The sequence below is a fragment of the Diceros bicornis genome, chromosome 24, assembly GCF_020826845.1.
Source record: "Diceros bicornis minor isolate mBicDic1 chromosome 24, mDicBic1.mat.cur, whole genome shotgun sequence".
NCBI classification, from domain to species: domain Eukaryota; kingdom Metazoa; phylum Chordata; class Mammalia; order Perissodactyla; family Rhinocerotidae; genus Diceros; species Diceros bicornis.
The window spans coordinates 36,387,051-36,405,878 of record NC_080763.1 but is presented as its reverse complement, the minus strand read 5'-3'; the positions used below and the strand labels follow the sequence as shown (position 1 = coordinate 36,405,878).

At 43.1% G+C, this 18,828-nt stretch overlaps 1 protein-coding gene across 1 annotated transcript; it reads right to left on the bottom strand.

Moving 5' to 3' along the window:
• Nucleotides 1–911: 911 nt before the first annotated feature.
• PSMC1 (proteasome 26S subunit, ATPase 1) lies at nt 912–13,700 on the bottom strand. Its single transcript, XM_058567537.1, has 11 exons — nt 13,665–13,700; nt 10,806–10,859; nt 10,115–10,211; nt 8,450–8,574; nt 7,792–7,977; nt 7,465–7,593; nt 6,453–6,549; nt 3,804–3,993; nt 3,119–3,270; nt 2,315–2,469; nt 912–1,267 (listed from the first exon to the last, which is right to left on the bottom strand). The coding sequence occupies exons 1-11, from the start codon at nt 13,665–13,667 to the stop codon at nt 1,133–1,135; spliced, it is 1,323 nt and encodes a 440-aa protein (XP_058423520.1). The 5' UTR covers nt 13,668–13,700; the 3' UTR covers nt 912–1,132.
• Nucleotides 13,701–18,828: the final 5,128 nt, after the last annotated feature.

Here is an 18,828-nt window from a genome sequence, read left to right as displayed (position 1 = left end):
TGCCAGCGACCCCCATCTCAGAGAAGAGGGGAGAACGGAGCCAGCGCCTTCCTACTAAACCCAGCCCAGCCCCGCCTGTGAGATGTGCAGAAGGCACGCTCTCATCTGGGGCGGATCAGCGCTGCTTAAGATACGAAGGCCCAGACTGGCCATGTGCTTGTTTGATTTCTGAGGGCTGTCCAGCTTCTCTGGCTTTCTTAAAAAAAAGTCACAATCTGTAGACTTGCTAAAGACATATTTCCTTCGCACCTCATCCAGAAAAGCCAGTGTTGTAGAATAGAATTTTAGCTAGAAACTGACTGACGTCAGGAAAGCAACATAGAGCACTTTCTAGGGCACTGTCTCAGAGCACCCAAGGAAGTTGGCTAGCCAACCAAGTGGACACTTACCTTGATACACCCTGAACTGTTCAGAAAGGAAAGAGCAGTGCAGGAAATGGAGAAAAGGAAGGGGAAGCTCTGGCACGTTTCTGCAAGCTCTTGAGAGGGATGAAGTTTCTGAACCCAATAACAAAGGGAGGCAGGCCTGGTATGAGCTTCTTCAGCCCCGACCTTTTGAGGTTTCTTTTAGGAACCCTCAGTCCCCTAGCAACATCAGTACTTCTTTCCTGCCCCCAGAGTGCTGAGAACCCACGTGCTCCGTAGAGCTTCCAAAAGGGAAAGCTGTATTGTCTTTTGAAGCCACAGCCACATGAACTCAGACTTTGTTGCTTAAACAACAAAGATCGCTGGCTATGTGGTTATGGTCATTTCTTTCCCATTAGCAGATGTTGTACAACTCACTCAACCACCAGCTCGGGGGGCAACAGGTACTGCACTTCTTGTCATCACCCAGAAGCTTCCCTAACACCCAGATCCACCCACCTGCTGCTGCTGAGCAGCAGGTGTGGAGGCTCCAGAAAGAGGATGGACTGTTTGAGAAAGAGCACACTTTATTGGGAAGAGAGCGCTGCACGCAACCAACAGACCAACAGCCCCATGGGCATCCTACGCATCACGGCAGAAAGGTACACAGGATGTTTTGCTAATAAAGATCAACTGGAACGTGGATTCCTCTGGGCAACCTCCCCAACCTCATCCCTCTCAGGCGTCAGGACACTCCCAGCCATTTCCTTGAAGGCAACTGTGGTCTACTAGAGATAGAGCCCCTCAGGGGTGCCTTCCTGTTTCTTATAAAGAACATTTTCTTTAGATTTTTTGAAGTCTTCATTTGTTACTTTCATTCTACGTTCTCTCAAGGCCATCAGACCAGCTTCTGTACAGATTGCCTGAAAGAAAGAACAGCATGTTCAGAAAGTGACTTTATTTTTATTCTAACAAACAATTCAGAGAGCTATTTTGAAATTAGGTGTAAGACACTCAGATTAAACACACATTACTCAAACCATTTGGGAAAAGATTAGGTTTCTTAAATGTTATTAGATTTCTTAAATGTTTTAAGCATTCTAATTATTTTCTCAAAGGATCTGAGGTGGCTTACACTGGGAGTAATCAACAAAGAGGACTGGCTCCAGGTTCTAGAACTGGCTCAGGTTCTAAGCGGCTGTGTGGCCTGGCAAGTCAAGAAGTTCTCACAGCTCCCCTTTCGTTAAGGGGAGTAATACTCCTAGAAAATCGATGAAATTATACCCGGCCTGGAAACTTAGAGGCAACAGAGTATACATCCATTTCATTTACCTATAGTCGTAAGAGTATATGTATTCTAGTATGCATTCTAGTATGTATTCTAGTTAAATAAGTTTTAGTATTTATTCTAATATATTTATTTTCTCAATAATTACTTGCCAACAGTGAAACAAAACAAGAACCCTTGCAATATGACGGGTAAAAACACAATTAATCCTGGCGTTCAAGTGTCTATTTGGTTATGGCCCTCAGGATATTTCAGATGGTTCAGCAGAAAAGAGAAAGCAAACAGGTAAAAGGGTAACATTTGATAAATCAAGGTGATGGGCATACGGGTGTTTACTATTGTTGCAACTTTTCTGAAGGCTTGAAGTTTTTCAACATAGAAAGCTGGTGCAAAATTTAAAAATAATTTCAATTTTAAAAAGAGAGTTTTACTCACCAAGATACTCATCTAGTCTATAGATGCCAATAATATGCAGTTCAGTACAGGCACCAGCACGTGCCGTCCCTACCTAACCACAGCACTTAGACCTCATGAAAACCCAGTTCTTCCGATGAAAAGCAGGTCGTACCCATATTCAGTGCTGCCAGGCCTTGCTCTAAATTCTGGTCATCTGGAAAGAAACTTCCTAACTCATACATGTATGTGATAATACTAAGAGGTACGATCCAGCCCAAGTTCTCACCTTGATGTCGGCACCAGAGAGGTCGTCTTTAGCCATGATCAAGTCGTCCAGGGTTACATCATCAGCCAGCGTCATCCTGCTTGTGTGGATCTGAAAGATGCGCTTCTTAGTCTTTTCGTCAGGTAGGGGGAACTCGATCTTCCTGTCAATGCGGCCTGCAGGTGTAAAAGGTTTTCAGTCACACACCTGTGCAGCCCCAGGCTCTGCCCCAGCTCAGGGAGAGGCCTCAGCTCGGCTCCCAGTCAGACAGTATCCTGTGGGAGGGAGGTCCAAATCTTAACAAGTAAACATTTATTTTTATAGTTTGTAAATCTCTACATTTGAATTCATCCCATTTAAAAGAAATCCTCTCTGTTCTGGTACCTTTAAAAACAAATGAAAGGAACAGTCTCTGAAAGGCATATGTAGTGGAAAAGGACATATCATAGTGTTAAAAACATTATAAAAGAGAGTAAAAACATTAGCTACTGCTTCTTTTGGTGCTACCTGAACGTAAAAAATGAACCTGAGCTATCATGTAAATTATTTCTTTGGAAAAAAGTTACTGAGGCTAAAAGAGGAATATTCATTATGGGAAAGAAAAGATGCCAACGTAAGAATGGAATTCAAAGAGCCAAGCTACAGAGAGTACATCACTCTTACTTAGCTGTAATCTCCAGGGGACATCGTTTTGGTAAGTTATTCTAAGTTTTAATACAGTATTTGCATTTATATGTAACATTTATATAATCCCCCCAAAGTCACTTAAGAAACACATAATATAAACACATTCAATCTCCATGATGAAATAAAAGCAAATCTGACCTGGTCTGATAAGTGCTGGATCCAAAGTTTCTATTCGGTTTGTGGCCATGATAACTTTCACGTCTCCCCTTGAATCAAATCCATCCAACTGGTTCAACAGTTCCAACATCGTTCGCTGAATCTCTCTCTCACCACCAGAATTTGAGTCATATCTTTGGAAGAGGAGAAGGAATGAAGACCCAACCGCTCCAGGGGAATTACAACAAAACACTTCTGTCTCAACCCATATGTCACACCCTCAGTTTAGCAAAATAATCAGCACACCCTCCCAATGGCTAAGTTACACATCACATTATTTTCTTCACAGTGGTTTTCATGACTGAAATTATATCATTTATTCAGTCTCCACATTTGGTGTCTGATCCCCTAACCTCACTGTGAGCTCCCTGAGGGCAGAGACTCGTGCTCACGGTCATGTCCCCAGAGTCCAGAGGATGCCTGGCTCAGAGTGGGTGCTCAAGGCATGGTTATCCACTGAGCAGTCTCCAGACATGCACAACTCCTAGGTAGTTGTTACCTGGCACTCGGGAGAGCAGAGCCTAAAGCATCCACAGAGAGCCATGTACAGTAGGAACGTGGCAAACCAACGCGCAGGCTGCACAGCGAGTGCCCAATGATCATTCTCAGAGAAGAGCTACGTGTTTTTTACCTCTAAATGATGCAAAATAGGTAAGAGAAAGTCTACCTTTTTGTCCCAATGGCATCAATTTCATCAATAAACACGATGGATGGTGCATGTTCTTCAGCAACTCGGAACAATTCCCGAACAAGTTTGGGCCCATCACCTAGGTACTTCTGAATAAGTTCAGAGCCAACCACTCTCAAGAAAGTGGCTGAGGTTTGGTTTGCAACTGCTTTGGCTAATAAGGTTTTACCTATTTTAGATTAAAAAAGAAAAAGACAAAGGGAAATAACCTCAAGTGCTGTTTTAACTTAAAAACTCTGTCATTACCACCTTCAATGGACATCAAATAGGGTGGATCCCTGTGATGAAAAGGCATGTCACTATTGAGGTATCTTGACGTTCTGTTCTCCAAAGCAGCTAAGAGGAAATTTAGAAAAATCTAAATAACATTTTGATTATTTTTAACTATCTTCCTAAATTCATCATAATGTCAGAAAATATTTCTTACTGGGTTATTAAATTGCATATAATATTAACTTGACCCATGCAACCAGGGTTAGAGAGCCCAACTCAACTGTGAAACTATCAGTGATGAAAAAAAGGCCTGGGAATCCTAGGTCTGACCTACAGAAACAGTGTTCCTGAACACCAGGCCTGCAGCACCCTGGGGTTACTGAAGAGTTGTTGCTGGGTGGGCTTGGGCCGCAGGCTCAGATAACTCAGACAGGACCAGCTCCTGATGAAGCCACAACTGAGAGCTGCTGAAAGCTCAGCACACTCTTCTCAGTCTGTGGTGCGCCCTTATGAGGAAGTTCCTCTCACCAACCTCAGGGAGGATCTCCAACAACATTCCTAATCCTGCTCTATTCCCTGATATTGCTCTTTCATGTCAAAAACAAGAGTCAGCAAAGGGCACCCAATTTGAGAACTTTAGAGCTGGAAGACCTTGGCCCCTTTGAAGGAAAATGGGCAAAGGGCTCGGCAGTCACCTGAGGACACAGGCAGTTAGAGGCTGAACTGGTAAAGGACCAACCTCAGGCCTGCAGGGGAAGGAGGAGGAGGAGGCTGCTGGTGAGTGACACAGAAGACTTCGTGCAAGTGGGAAGAAGGACGGCGCTAAACTTCGCTGCAAGATGTGGCAATGATGTTCCCTTCGGTTGGGCAGGCAGAGTGGCAGATGCAAAGGTTCAGAAGGCTGGACCACTCCTTGAGAGCAACAGTTAAGAATGGTGAACAGAAGACAAAAAGGACCTTCTAAGTGCATGGGATCTTACAGTCCAGAAGCAGCCAAGTTCAGCTGCTGGGACATTACAATGGCCAGAGGGATCACTGAACCAGTCTCTCTCTCCTCCTCCTCCTGACGGGCCTGCCACCCTGTGCTTCACCCTAGCTCCTCATATCCCAGCCCCTTGTAGTGCGCATGCCCCAAAGGTGGCACGTGGCTGCAGGTCAGGAGGCCTGCATTCCAGCTCCAGCCCTGTTACCAGCTCAACTCCCAGAGCCACTGGGGCCTTGGGCTAGTCACTGGCCTCTCCAAATCTTAATTTCCTGAACTGGAAGATGACAGGCTATAAGAGCTCCTTGCCTCTGACTACAGTTGTCTCCCAGTCCCTCCAGTGGGTGATCCTCAGCTCTCAAGATCCTCTTGGGAACATGGTTTCAATTCAATCAAATAACTGCTCTCCCTTTGGAATTTACATAGCAATGAACTGCTGAGTCCTGGACTGTACAACTTACTCAACTTACTGCATAATGAACCAAATACGTATACAGTCACATGCCACTTAACAACATCTCGGTCAACAACAGACCACATATACAACAGTGGTCCCACAGGATTAGTACCATACAGCCTAGGTGTGTGGTAGGCTGTAACATCTAGGTTTATGTAAGTACACTCTATGATCTCACAATGATGAAATCGCCTAACGACGCATTTCTCAGAACGTATCCTCGTTATTGAGTGATGCGTGACTGTATGTATTTTAATCTTCATTTATTCATCCAATATTATATCCATTCAGTACCAGTGGACTAGAGAATGAACCTAATCTGAACAGCACAGAATAGCTTTTAAATCAGTGATTCTCCACTGCGGCTGTGATTCTTGGCCACACTCCAGAAGAATATACCAGAATCTTCAGGGATGGGAGTAGGCATCAGTATTTCTTAAAGCTCCCAAGGTGAATTCAATGTACAGCCACAGTTGAGCATCCTGGTTTATTTATTTTTATTTTTTCTTACAAACTATTTTTAGTAGACTCACTCTTATAAAGATTTGAAGGTATTATGTTTTACAGCATATAATCTAGTATATTTGATTGAGTATAGAAGAGAAAGAGTTCTTGGGAACTGTAAATGCATTCACATTGAGCAGGCATTTTTGCGGGGAGTGCCTACTGGTGTTTAGTTTTTGTCGCAATCCCTACTATTGTTTTTAACACATTAACTCTGTGAAGTCTGCAACTTCAAGTCTAGTTCAGTTTCTTAGTGCATATGTTGAACAGATAAATATACTTTTCTGTAACAGGTATGATTCCAAAGGAGTTGCTTATTCAAAAATGTCCAGAATGTTGCTTAGAGCACACTGTTTTAAACTAAGCAAGTGTGGCATCCTCACTCAACAGTTAAGTAATTCTAACTGGCTAATGCTGCTGCTCAAGAGAGAAGCTGAGTGCCTGGAAAGTGCCAAACACAGAGCATACATACCTGTGCCAGGTGGTCCATAGAGAATGACCCCCTTAGGGGGCTTTATACCCATCTCTTCATAATATTCAGGATGAGTGAGGGGAAGCTCCACAGACTCCTACAGAAAACAAACACTCGGTAACAATGAAAGGCTTTCTTACTGAAATTATCATCAGATCCATTAACTGGTATCATGAGTATACCTCGCTTTCAACAAAAATAAACTAGAATTTCAATCACTCTCATTAGAGATAACATGCTGGACTTCCACTAGCAGCAAGGACATGCTGAAGAGGACACCTGTCCTAGTTGAGCTCCCAGCACCCATCCCCTCTTTCTAACAGCACCCAATTCCCCTTTCACTTTCCAGCAAAAGTCAGCCTTGAGCAACATTTAAGCCTTTCTGAGCAAAAGGAACTTAAGGAAGCTAAAATTCACCCTCTTCAATTAAACTACAGGCAGGAGCTGGCAACATCTTCTGATTGCTGTTACCATCCAGGGACATCATGGCTCGTTCCACCTGTCTGAGACGGCACCAGTGGAGATCTGTGATAGCTCTGAATGATTTCCCAATGGATGAAAGAACCTGCAGAGAGCTGGCCCACAGCCATCCTGAATGACCACTTTCCCCCAACCCCAGGACCACGGCAGGGGCTGGGATTATGTTCTAGACCTCACAGCTCTGTAAGTGTGTGTCACTCACTCTACCCCCTACATCACTGTTCTAGATAGTCACAACCGAAGTCAACACAATTGGAAACATTATATATTCACACAGATAATCATTAAACATTGCATATAAAAAGTATTTAAGCTGCAGCTGCTACAAGAACTATCATATAATTTATTGTTATTTCTATCACCTAAGTCAATATTAACAAATACAAAACACCACAACTGGCAAGCTCTGAGTCAGTAACTGGTGTGATCAATAAAGAGAAAACAAAACATGCGAAACAACTCCAAGCACCCTAAACGAGACAGCAGGAAGAAACCCGGAGTCTAAAAACCCAGAGCTGGTTCCTAGACATACCTTAATTTCCTGGATTTGGTTGTCCAACCCGCCAATATCAGCATAGGTCTCCTGGGGGGCCTTTTCCACCTTCATCACTGTGACCAGGGGATCCGTGTCATCCATCAGCACCCCTATCACAGCATGCACCTAACAGGGAACATTAAGCTTAAGCACAGGAATGTGAGGTTCACACAATTTGTTTACAACAAAACAATGCCAACCACAGAATTTCTCTACCCTTGGGAGTGCTTTGGCGATCTACTTCCACAGGTCCGGGACAGGTGGACCGATCAATAAGGACGGACAAAGCACTCCTACGGGCTTTCTCAGAGTCTATCAACTTACCTTGTGGTTGAGCAGGACCGAGCAGCCCGGTTCCAGCAGGTCCTTGTCTACAAATGAAAGAATGCTGACATAGTGTTCTGAGCCCACAGATGTAGACACAATGGCATGATTGTCATCAATGATCTCTTCCAAGGTTCCTACCGACATCGGGGTCCCTCTCAGATCATCCACCTTTGATCTTTCCTCCTATGTCAGAGTATGCCGAGAAGAAAAACCGTTTAGACCTAAAAAGCAGATGATGCTCATAGTTCCCTAGATTTACAAACAGTTGATGCTTTCATTTTTTTGTGAGGAAGATCAGCCCTGAGCTAACATCTGCCAATCCTCCTCTTTTTGCTGAGGAAGACTGGCCCTGGGCTAACACCCGTGCCCATCTTCCTCCACTTTATACGGGATGCCGCCACAGCATGGCTTGACAAGCAGTGTGTTGGTGTGCGCCCAGGATCCGAACCTGTGAACCCTGGGCCGCCGCAGTGGAGCGTGTGCACTTAACCGCTGCGCCACCGGGCCAGCCCCAGTTGGTGCTTTTAAAAGGCAGCTAATGATCTGTAAAAGCCTGAAAGGTTCAAATGCTTGAATTTTATTAATTCGTTGACAGTTTTAGGTTCTAAGTAGAATCCAATTTGTAAAAATAAAGTTATACAATTTCTCAATTTACCTCTTGCTTTTCTTCTAAAGGCTTCATTTGTTCCTGATTTCTAATGAATTCTTCCTCCATGAGAAGATAGTCTTTAATTCTCTCTAACTTCAATAATTTTAACCGGCACTGAGTGTGAGGTGTCACTGTAATTAAAAAATAAAATTTTATTATACCTGGAGCTTGAAGTTTGCAATTAACTCAATTCTTTCTTAAGAAAAAAAAAGTTAAGACTTAAGCTTATTTTAGTTGGACTCTGAAAAATTCAAAGTTTGGTGACTGTAAGTAAGCAGGTGCCTAAATGCAAAAGGGAAAGGGATTTTGGCAGTTGTAAGCAAGCAGGTAAAAATGGGGATGAGGACTATGACCAAACAGCTAATACAGAATGACATGTATTAACTGAACTGTCTGTACATAATATAAAGAAGAAAAAAGTCATTGACCTAAAAGGTAGTTTGCTTTAGTCTTCCCCAGAGGTGCTAAACACTGTTCAGTCAGTATACACTGTTGCATGCTAGCTCTAACACAAGCATCCACTTGGAGGAGGACTGTGAAATATTAGGGATATTAGCATATGCAGCATTTTCCACACACTCTTTTGTGTTCTTTTGGCTTGAAGTCTCATGCTACACAAGAATTTTAACATTTATGTAGACAAATCTGTCAATCTTTTGTGGTTTCTGGGTTTCTTGACTTCTTCAAAAGGTGACTCCTCCCCTGAGGTTAAATAAATATATTTCTGAATTTTCATTTATTTACCTATTTTAATATGTATACCTGTAATCCATCTGGCAATTTCACTTTCTCTCAAAAGGAAACAAAAGATGCCACGCATTTATATTAAATAACCCATCCTCTTCTCCCAGAACTGAAATGCCACTTTTACCATAAATTATCCATGTAACTTGACTCTGTTTTTGGACTTTGTATGCTCTTCTGGTGATCTGATGATCTATTCAATACCATACTGATTCACTGTGGTAGATTAATGGCACATTTTCTACTGTTTGACTACATTCTTAACCAAGCAATATTTTTAAAATTCATTATTTCATCTGACTTGTATCAGAGCTGAAGCCTGAAGGGATGAGAAGCAGGCAGCACAGGAAGGACTGGGGAATAACATTTGTAAGCAGAGGGCAGCAGAGGGCAAGGGCCCTGACATGCAGAGGAGTACCAGAACACGAGGCAGGGCAGTGTAAACGAGAGGGGCACGGCGGGGGCTGAGGATGGAGGGGGGCTGGGTCAGGGCACCTGGTTTGAGTTTTATTCGATGTTCAGTACGAAGCCACTAAAAAACTGTATGTTCAGGCATTGCATGAAGTGAATTCCAGTACAGTGGTACTCCATTTCTTCATGAAATAAGTGTGTTTCTAAGTTGCTCAACCTGAGTTTTCTAATCTAAAACTACTTTTAATGCACTAGAGGAGCTGGTTATTTAAAGGAAATTAATGGAGTTTCTTAAAGGGAGACACAGTCGTATACTGCGTGTATACTGTTAAAACCAAAATAAAGCTTTTATTCCAACCTAGGGAATGCTGCACACAAGAATTAGACAGAACACTCACAGAGCTAGAGCTTCAACCACCCCGCTAGCTCCTGTCTCCACATTCAGAGACCTCTAAGCTACATACAGAGACAACCCCTAGGCATCGGAAAGACTGCAAGGAGGAGCCATGTCATTACCCAGTGGCAGTTTGCTGGCAGCATCTGGTCCCTTTGTTTTCTTCTTCTTTTTCCCCACTCGAGTTGGTACGGGAGGTTCATATTTCTTTTTCTTGTCCTTGAGTATTTTTAGAACAGCAGGAAAAAAAAAAAATCACACAGAAATCATATTAAAACACACACTTATTTCTGTAGAACCATCACCTATTTCCAGGTGATATAATTTTATCTTTTAGAATGTTACTAAAAATTGTCTTTTTTTAAAAAAATCTGTTTTTACATTCCTGCAATTTTAATATGTGACAGTAACTGATCTTTCTTTTTATAATACACAATGACAGATTATTCAATAAGGAACAGAAAGGTCCGAATTCAGAGTTCTATGCCAAAGGTCTGAGGTGAAATAATTTGAGACAATTCTTCACATCTCAGGATATTAAACACTAAAATTACAGGCAATTTATTTTAACACTTATTATGTTATTACTTTCACACGTTTAAAAATCATTAATTCATAAATACTTATTTGATAGGGCAATAATCTTTTCAGAAACATGAAAAGGTACTGTATCTGTAGGCCAGGCTGGTTAAAGAATTACAGGATCATTTATTTTGCATTTTTAAATTCATGAATTCCCAAAGAACTTCTCAGCTGATATCTATGACATTTTCCACAATTTACTCACATCACAGACAGATCTGGCTTATTTACCTTGTCATCCTTCTTGCCACCTCCAGGACCATGACCACCACTCTGACTTTGACCCTGAACAACAACAACAACACAACACAAAATGAGACAGAGGTATAAATTCAGAATATGATCACTTCAAAAGAATTTCTTATTTTCCTTTGATTCTAAGACACCGACACTTTCCTTCATTTTGACATTTCTGAACTCCAGGTGTACCCTGCAGTCAATGTGTACATTTTGTGTGGTAGAATCTTTTTTCCTGAAAAGCTGTTAGTAGATCAGTGGTGTACCTTGCAACTGACTGCCTCTTAAATTAAGGACAACTCTATTAAGAAATAGATATAGGGCCAGCCATGGTGGCCTAGAGGTTAAGTTTGGTGTGCTTTGGCAGCCTGGGTTCGGTCCCCAGGTGTGGACCTACACAAGTATATCTGACAAAACAGAGGAAGACTGGGAAGAGATATTAGCTCAGGGCAAATCTCCCTCAGAGGAAAAAAAAGAAATAGATATAACTAATGTACCATAATGAGGCCAAGATTCTATACCTTCTTGAGGGGAAGGTATAGAGCCTGACATTCTTTAATATAAAACTACCTGACTGAGGCCACCAACAGTATATTTCATGAAATTAGGCCATGAAAGCTAAATCATTCCGCCTATTCAAAAACCATTTATCAATCATTTACTCCTTACTGAAATCACACCAAGATCCAAGAGACTTTCCTTTCAACAGCAACTTATACACCTCCCATCCCGAAAGCCTGGGGCTCTCGGGCAGGTCTTTCTTCCTGACCTGAAAAGCTGAATCACCTTCAGGTATCAAGAACTTGGAAGCTCAGTAGGATTTCTGATTTTAAAACAGACCCTTCAGTTACAGGACAACGCTTAACACAGAGCAATGCCTCAGAAACGATGGCATTTTAAATGAGCAATGGTGAACTGACTTGATTAGACGGGCCCTCCTAGTCCTCCTGAATCACTTCCAGGCAGGCCAGCACCTCTAAATTAACACACTGCCAGCTCCACTATCAAGAGCAAACAACCCTACCATGGTTACCTAAACAAGCTGAGGTTCATCTACTTTTCTCACGACCCTGCAAGTCTGGCCCCACCGGAGGACATTTTCCTGAATGGGTCCTGAACTTCTTCCCATCTGGGGGATTTTACACTATGTTTCTCAGTCTCAAATAACAAGTATACCCATTAGTGAGCCCTTACTATATACCAAGCAGTGGGCTAAAGCTTCTCAGGGTATCATCTAATTCTTTTATCTATTAATTTATTATTATTATTTTTTTGGTGAGGAAGGTTGGCCCTGAGCTAATATCTATGCCAATCTTCCTCTATTTTGTATGTGGGATGCCGCCACAGCAAGGCTTGACGAGCAGTGTGTAGGTCTGTGCCCAGGATCTGAACCCGCGAACCCCAGGCTGCCGAAATGGAGTGTGCAACCTTAACCACTATGCCATGGGGCCAGCCCCCTCATTTAATTCTTACAGACGCTATGAAGTTGGTACTATCAATACCTCTAGTTTACAAATAAGGAAACCAAGGCCCAGAGAGGTTAAGTGACTTGCCTACTGTCACAAAGCTTGTCAGAGACATAGCCAGGAATGACACTTAGGTCTACCAATATCTGTGTGTTTCTCTGCTGCATGGCTATCTAATACATCATAGCAAGGGCTCTAGAAAAGACTGACAGGGTTTGTGTTCTAACACAGCTGCTTACCGTGTCTCAGCTTCCTCCTTGGTAAAGAGAGGATAATAATTACCTCAAGGGACTGTTGTGAGGAATAATGAGAAAATGCTGCAAAGTATCATGCTTAGAATATTACCCAAAAGTCCTTATAAGACCTATACGACTATGTGGTCTGGGCTTCTTGCTGTTCACAACACAGGCTGAACACATTCCCACCTCAGGCCCTTTGCACTTGCTTTTCCTTCTGCCTGGACCACGTTTCCCTCAGATATTTGCATAGGCTGCTCTCTCATTTTACGTAGATCTCTGCTCACATCTCAGCTCACATCTCACCTCCTCAGGTGCCTTCGCTGAGACCCTCTGTAAAACAGCCACTCCTCCCCATCCTATCCCTTTCTATAAAGCAGCCACATAACAAGGGCCACCCCACTCCTCTCTCTTCCGCTCCCTGACATCATACTCCGTACTTTTTCTATTTTTTATCTGCCTTCTCTAGAATATAAGCTCCATGGAGGCAAAGGCTTGTCAATCATGTTCACCCCCTGTACCCTCAGTGGCTAGAGCAGATCCTCCCCACCTCCCTCCAAAAAGTGCAGGTGCTCAATAAATAGCTGCTCAGTGAACTAAAGAATAAACGCTGCTGTTATTGTTACTAATGCACCACGGGCCCTTTCCCTGCGAGTCCCACCCATCATAGAAGCGTCAGTCTTCAAGGCCGCCTTCAGACGCCCCCACTCCAGCGGTCTCCCACGACCCCGCTCTCCCTCCTCAGCTGGAACGGTCCTCCCTCTCCTCTGGCCGCACATCCTCCACCTGCGGCTCAGAAGGCGCTCGTCCCAGGCACTTGCGGGGGCTCCCGCCGAAACTCCCCCGGCCGGGCAGCAGAGCCCCGGCCGCGGGGAACACAGCCAGGCGAGCCGACCGGCTCTGCCGCCCACTGGCCCCCCCGGGCCCTCCGCGCCAAGCCCCGGCCCCGGTCCCCGGGCAAGGCCCGCCGGTCGGCCCCGGCCCGCAGCGGACCCGACGCCGCCTCGGGGAGCCTCCGTCCCGCGGAGACCGGGCCGGCGGGCGGAGGAGCGGGCTGACCGAGGGCCTCGAGCAGCCGCCGCGCTCTCTCGTCTCGGGCCGCTCCCACCCCGTGACAGCGCGACCACCAGCCGAAACCCTTAGTCACTCACCATCTTGCCTCGGCCGCTCCAGCCGCCGCTGCCGGAAGTGCATTCGCCGGGCGGCCTGTCAGAGGCGGAAGTCGTCGAGGAACGCTACGGAAGCCGATAGGAGCCAAATTCCGCACGGACGAGTCGCGCTCCAAGGAGTTGTGCGAGCGAGTGGGACAGGGAATAACATAAGCAAGATGTGAACGTTATAAATATTTTACTTAAAAATAATTTAAATCACAGTCATTAGCCTATTTTCAACAACTTAAGAAAATGACCTCGACTGTAGAAGAACTAAGACAATTGTGAAAAAATAAAATATTTAAAATCTGCAAAAATCATGACTGGGAAGAACTTGACTTATTGCTCCAAGAACCGGAATGGCATTTGGAACTGCGAAGTTGACATATACGTTTGCACTCACATTTAAGTTATTATCTGGGCTCTGGAATTAAGCTGCTCACCTGAGAGAGTATTTTTTTGTCTCATGAGTCATCTAAATTTTTTGTGTGTGTGATGATTTGTGACTTGCGATGATGCCAAATGTTGCCTTAAAATTCTTCATCTTGCACCCAGTTGGTCAAGTTCGTCATTTATTACATCCACCAGGACATCGGAAAGGTGGCAAGCATCCCTTTGGCCTCTGGAAACCTCTCTAACAGGTGCTCAAAATGCTGCATCTTGCTGAACTGGAGAGATGGATTTGTTTGATCTTTTTTTTTTTTTTTTTTGCTGCTCCAGATTAATTTAGGCGTTTTAGCCTTGAAACACAAAAAATATTTCACTCATTAACACAAACCAGGTACAAAATACAAGAAATTTCTCCTTCCTTTTCATCATCACTAAAATACTGTAATAGAAAGTGTTGACGTTGTCGACCTCCACTACAAATGTGGCAACTACATGATACATGGAATGATATGATAGGTTAGGGGCAAGACAGCTGTCCCTTCATCAATGCTGAAAGCAGTGCCAGAGTTGTATGGAATGCCTAGGCAATCTGTGTATAACCTGAAGAAGTGTAGACTTTCTGAGATGGTCTCACATTCCAACAAACATAGGCTAACAGTCAAAGAAGACTTAAGAAGACTTAAATTCTGGAGGACATGCGTTAAGAAGGCACTTCTTACTGCACAGCAAACATGCTCATCTCTTTTCTCCCTCTCACGAAGCCTCTCAGTATTCTCCACTCAGTTGACAGCCATCTCTGCGACTCTTCTTAGAACTTCCAACCTTCCCAAATGCCAAATGCCCCAAGCAGTCTTTCTAACCCACTCCCTGCTTTCTCTTATCTGTTCATTGTGTAGATAAACCTAACTTCTCTGCTTTCCTTAGTTTTAGCTACATTTTACCAATTTCTTGGATTTCCCTGAGAAAAGGGGCACAGGAACTGACTCAGTCAGGGAAGATTCTTCCACCTTAGAAAGAAAGGATGGGACTGGGAAAAGGATGGGAGATTGTGAAGAGTCACATTAATTACTTTTGTCTTGGTTACATGTGGAAGTAATATATATATTTGTAATTTGCCTAGGCTTGGTTTAGAATATCCAAGGATTTAAACATAGTATCAAATTTCACAATAATGTATACCTATGTTTATAAGCATATATAGTTGTAGATGTATTTATACATATGCTTGTGTTTGAATATGTGTGTATATCTGTTCTCCTCTCTGTGTCCTCTCTGTATCTCTGTACGTGTGTATATATATACACATACACATACACACATGGATGTCCTGTAAGTATCCAAAACTGAACTTAGCGTCTTCCTCTAGGCCCTGTTCACCCTCATGTGTATTCTATCCTGCTAATGACACCCTTCAGAGACCTAAGCCAAAAGCCTCCCCTTCTCCCTCTCCCATCCCCAGCCAGCTCAGAGGTCAAGTCTTGTTGCTTTAATCCTGCCATGTTTCATCATCCCATCTCTCTTTCCATCGCTGTCTAGTTCAGACCTCGCTACCCCATCTCACGGTTCATTCAGCATATAATTTCTGAGCACTTACCATGTGCCAGGCTCTCTTCCAGGGTCTGGGGATACTGCAGTGAACAAGCAGACAAAAATCCTTTCCCTAGTTGGATTTTACAATAAGCACGTAAATAAGCAAAATATATAGTATGCAGCATGATGATAAATGCTTGGGGAAAAATTAAACAGAGAAGGATAGGGATCATGCTGCGGTGGTGATAGGTGGTTCTGACTTGAAATAGGATGATATCTGAGCAAAAACATGAGGGAAATGAGAGTGAACTCTTCAGATATCTGAGGTAGAGCATTCCAGGCAGAGGGAACAGTCAGTGCAAAGGCCGTCAGGTGGGAGCTGTAGGGGATGGAGACTAGAGACACCATGTGGTGAGGAAGTCAAAAACAGGCACATAACTCCCAATGGAGGCTCAGGGGTTAGAGTTGAAGCAATATAACCTGGTAGGGAAGAGACTAGCAGATTTTGGCACCAGAACACCTGGGTCTGAATCTGGACTCCATCATTTACCAGCTGTATTGGTTTCCCATTGCTGCTGTGAGAAATTACCACAGATTTAGTGTCTTCCTTCCTGGAGGCTCTAGGGAGAATCCATTCCCTTGCCTTTTCCAGCTTCTAGAGGCTACCCGCATTCCTTGGCTTGTAGCCCCCTTCTTCCATCTTAAAGCCAGCAACATTCACCCTGCTTCTGTCATCACATCTCCTTCTCTGACTCTCGTCTGCCTCCCTCCTTTACTTTTAAGGACGCTGGCAGTTATATTAGGCCCACCCAGATAATCCAGGGTAATCTCTCTATTTTAAGGTCAGTTGATTAGCATCCATAATTCCACCTGCAACCTTAGTTCCCCCTTCCCATGTCACCCAACATATTCACAGGTTCCAGAGATTAGGACATGGACATCGTTGGGAGGTCATTATTCTGCCAAACACACTAGCTATTTGAACACGAGCATGTCACCTCCCTCTCTGTGCCTCGGTTTCCTCATATGTTCAAGAGCATCATAATTGTACCTCAGATTCATTCCCTCCCCCCCCCACACCCCCAGGCCACCAAGTCAGCATTTATCCCACCCCTTTGGCCTCCGGTGCCTGGGGCGGCATGTACGGCCACTGTGGCTCCAGTGCTCACCAGTCAGGTCTACCACGGCTCTAGCTTCCGCAGAGTGACAGGCCCCTGGGCTCACATCTCCCTTTGTCCCTCCACCTAGTGGTGACAGTGACTTCCTGCTGTTGCTCATCTCCAGGCTGCCTCCTGTTCTGTGTTGCTTCTTATCACCCGCGTTGTCTCTGCTACAAATGCTCAGAGTGGCTTTTGATGTCCTGGCTGGGCCCTGGCTGATACGGCTTCCTTGAGAAGGTGGGACTCCAGTCCCAGAATCACAGCCTTCTGCGTTGGAAGCTACTTCAGAGGTCTTCTAGCTGGCCTGTGGTAGGAGTTCCTTAAGTATTTATTGAATTGAGCTGACAGATCCGTCTTCCCCCATTACATCTATCCACAGATAAATATGACATTGTTAGAATTAGGCAGGGTTCTGAGTCAATTCTACTCTTACTTGTTGTTTTTATAGACGTTTGGGCTGAGAGCTCTTGTTCACACAAATGGGAAAGGAAAGAATTTAGTAATGAGAATGTCACTCAATTCTTTTCAATCCTTCTGTGTCATATACTAAAACCCACATAATGATCAAAGTCTGTTATTAATGATAGCTTGAATTAAGTCTTTTTTCCATGTGATTGCAAAAAACTAGAAAACATTGGACATACAAAAGGATTTGTTATCCAGTCATGAGAGTCATTCACTTTCTCATTTTCTGGAAAATGCACCCAAAAGGCTTTACCACGATGTATCAAAACTTTACCCATTTTCCCTGTTACCCTTCACTCAGGCTCCTTCTTTAAACTAATAGTCTCAGAAAAGGTTGGGGAAATTTTAATATCATTAATTTCATTATGCCTTTAGAAATTATAATATTTTTCACAAGACATTTTTTAATCATGTAACCTCCTTTAAATATATTTTGTCAAAAACCATGAAGCAGCAGCCATTTAGAGTATTCTGTTTATGGGAAATATCCATTTGTAAATAGCGCTCAACTTCAGGCCATTCAGCCACATCAGATTTATTTCTTGTCAGAAAAAAAAGTGACTTCATTTTTCAATTACATAAACTTCTTAGTATATAATTCAAGGAATATTATTATTATTTTTTTTTAATTTTTTGTTTATTGCAGTAACATTGGTTTATGACATTGTAAAAATTTCAGGTGTACATCATTGTACTTCTATTTCTGCATAGATTACATCATGTTCACCACCAAAATACTAATTACAACCCATCACCACACACATGTACCGAATTATCCCTTTCACCCTCCTCCCTCCCCCCTTCCCCTCTGGTAACCACCAATCCAATCTCTGTCCCTATGTGTTTGTTTATTGTTGTTATTATCTACTACTTAATGAAGGAAATCATATGGTATTTGACCTTCTCCCTCTGACTTATAAGGAATATTATTTTAAAAACTGCTGAGAAGTAAATTATCGAATGCATCTCGTAAGACAAACGATTAAAAGCAGTTAAGATAAGGGCTGGCCGGTGGAGTAGTGGTTAAGTTTGAGTGCTCCATTTTGGTGGCCTGGGGTTCGCAGGTTTGGATCCTGGGCGCGGACCTAGATACCGCTCATCAAGCCATGCTGTGGCAGCATCCCACATACAAAATAGAGGAAGACTGGCACGCATATTAGCCCAGGGCCAATCTTCCTTAGCAAAAAGAGGAGGATTGGCAAGAGATGTTAGCTTGGGGCCAATCTTCCTCACCAAAAAAAAAAAAAGCCATTAAGATATTATTGAAATAATGTGTCCATTTTGTAATGTATAGAACAAGACAAATTAATCTTTGTTTCTCTAATTAATTTTCAATAATGCAATGTAACATAGCTAAAATATAAGTTATCTGTGAAGCAAGGATCGTAAACTTATGGCATTCCTTTGGTGAATGTGTGTATATGTGAATTTTTGAATTTTTCTGGCACATATAATTTTAAAAATGGGAAGTAGAACATATAAAACATTTTTAAAGATAAAAAAAGATGAAAATTGACTGTAATTGGAATAAATATTTCACGTGACTAGATAAATAGGTTTTAACAACCTCATAGAATAACACATGCTGAATGTGAAAGAAATTATGTTAAACCTTGATC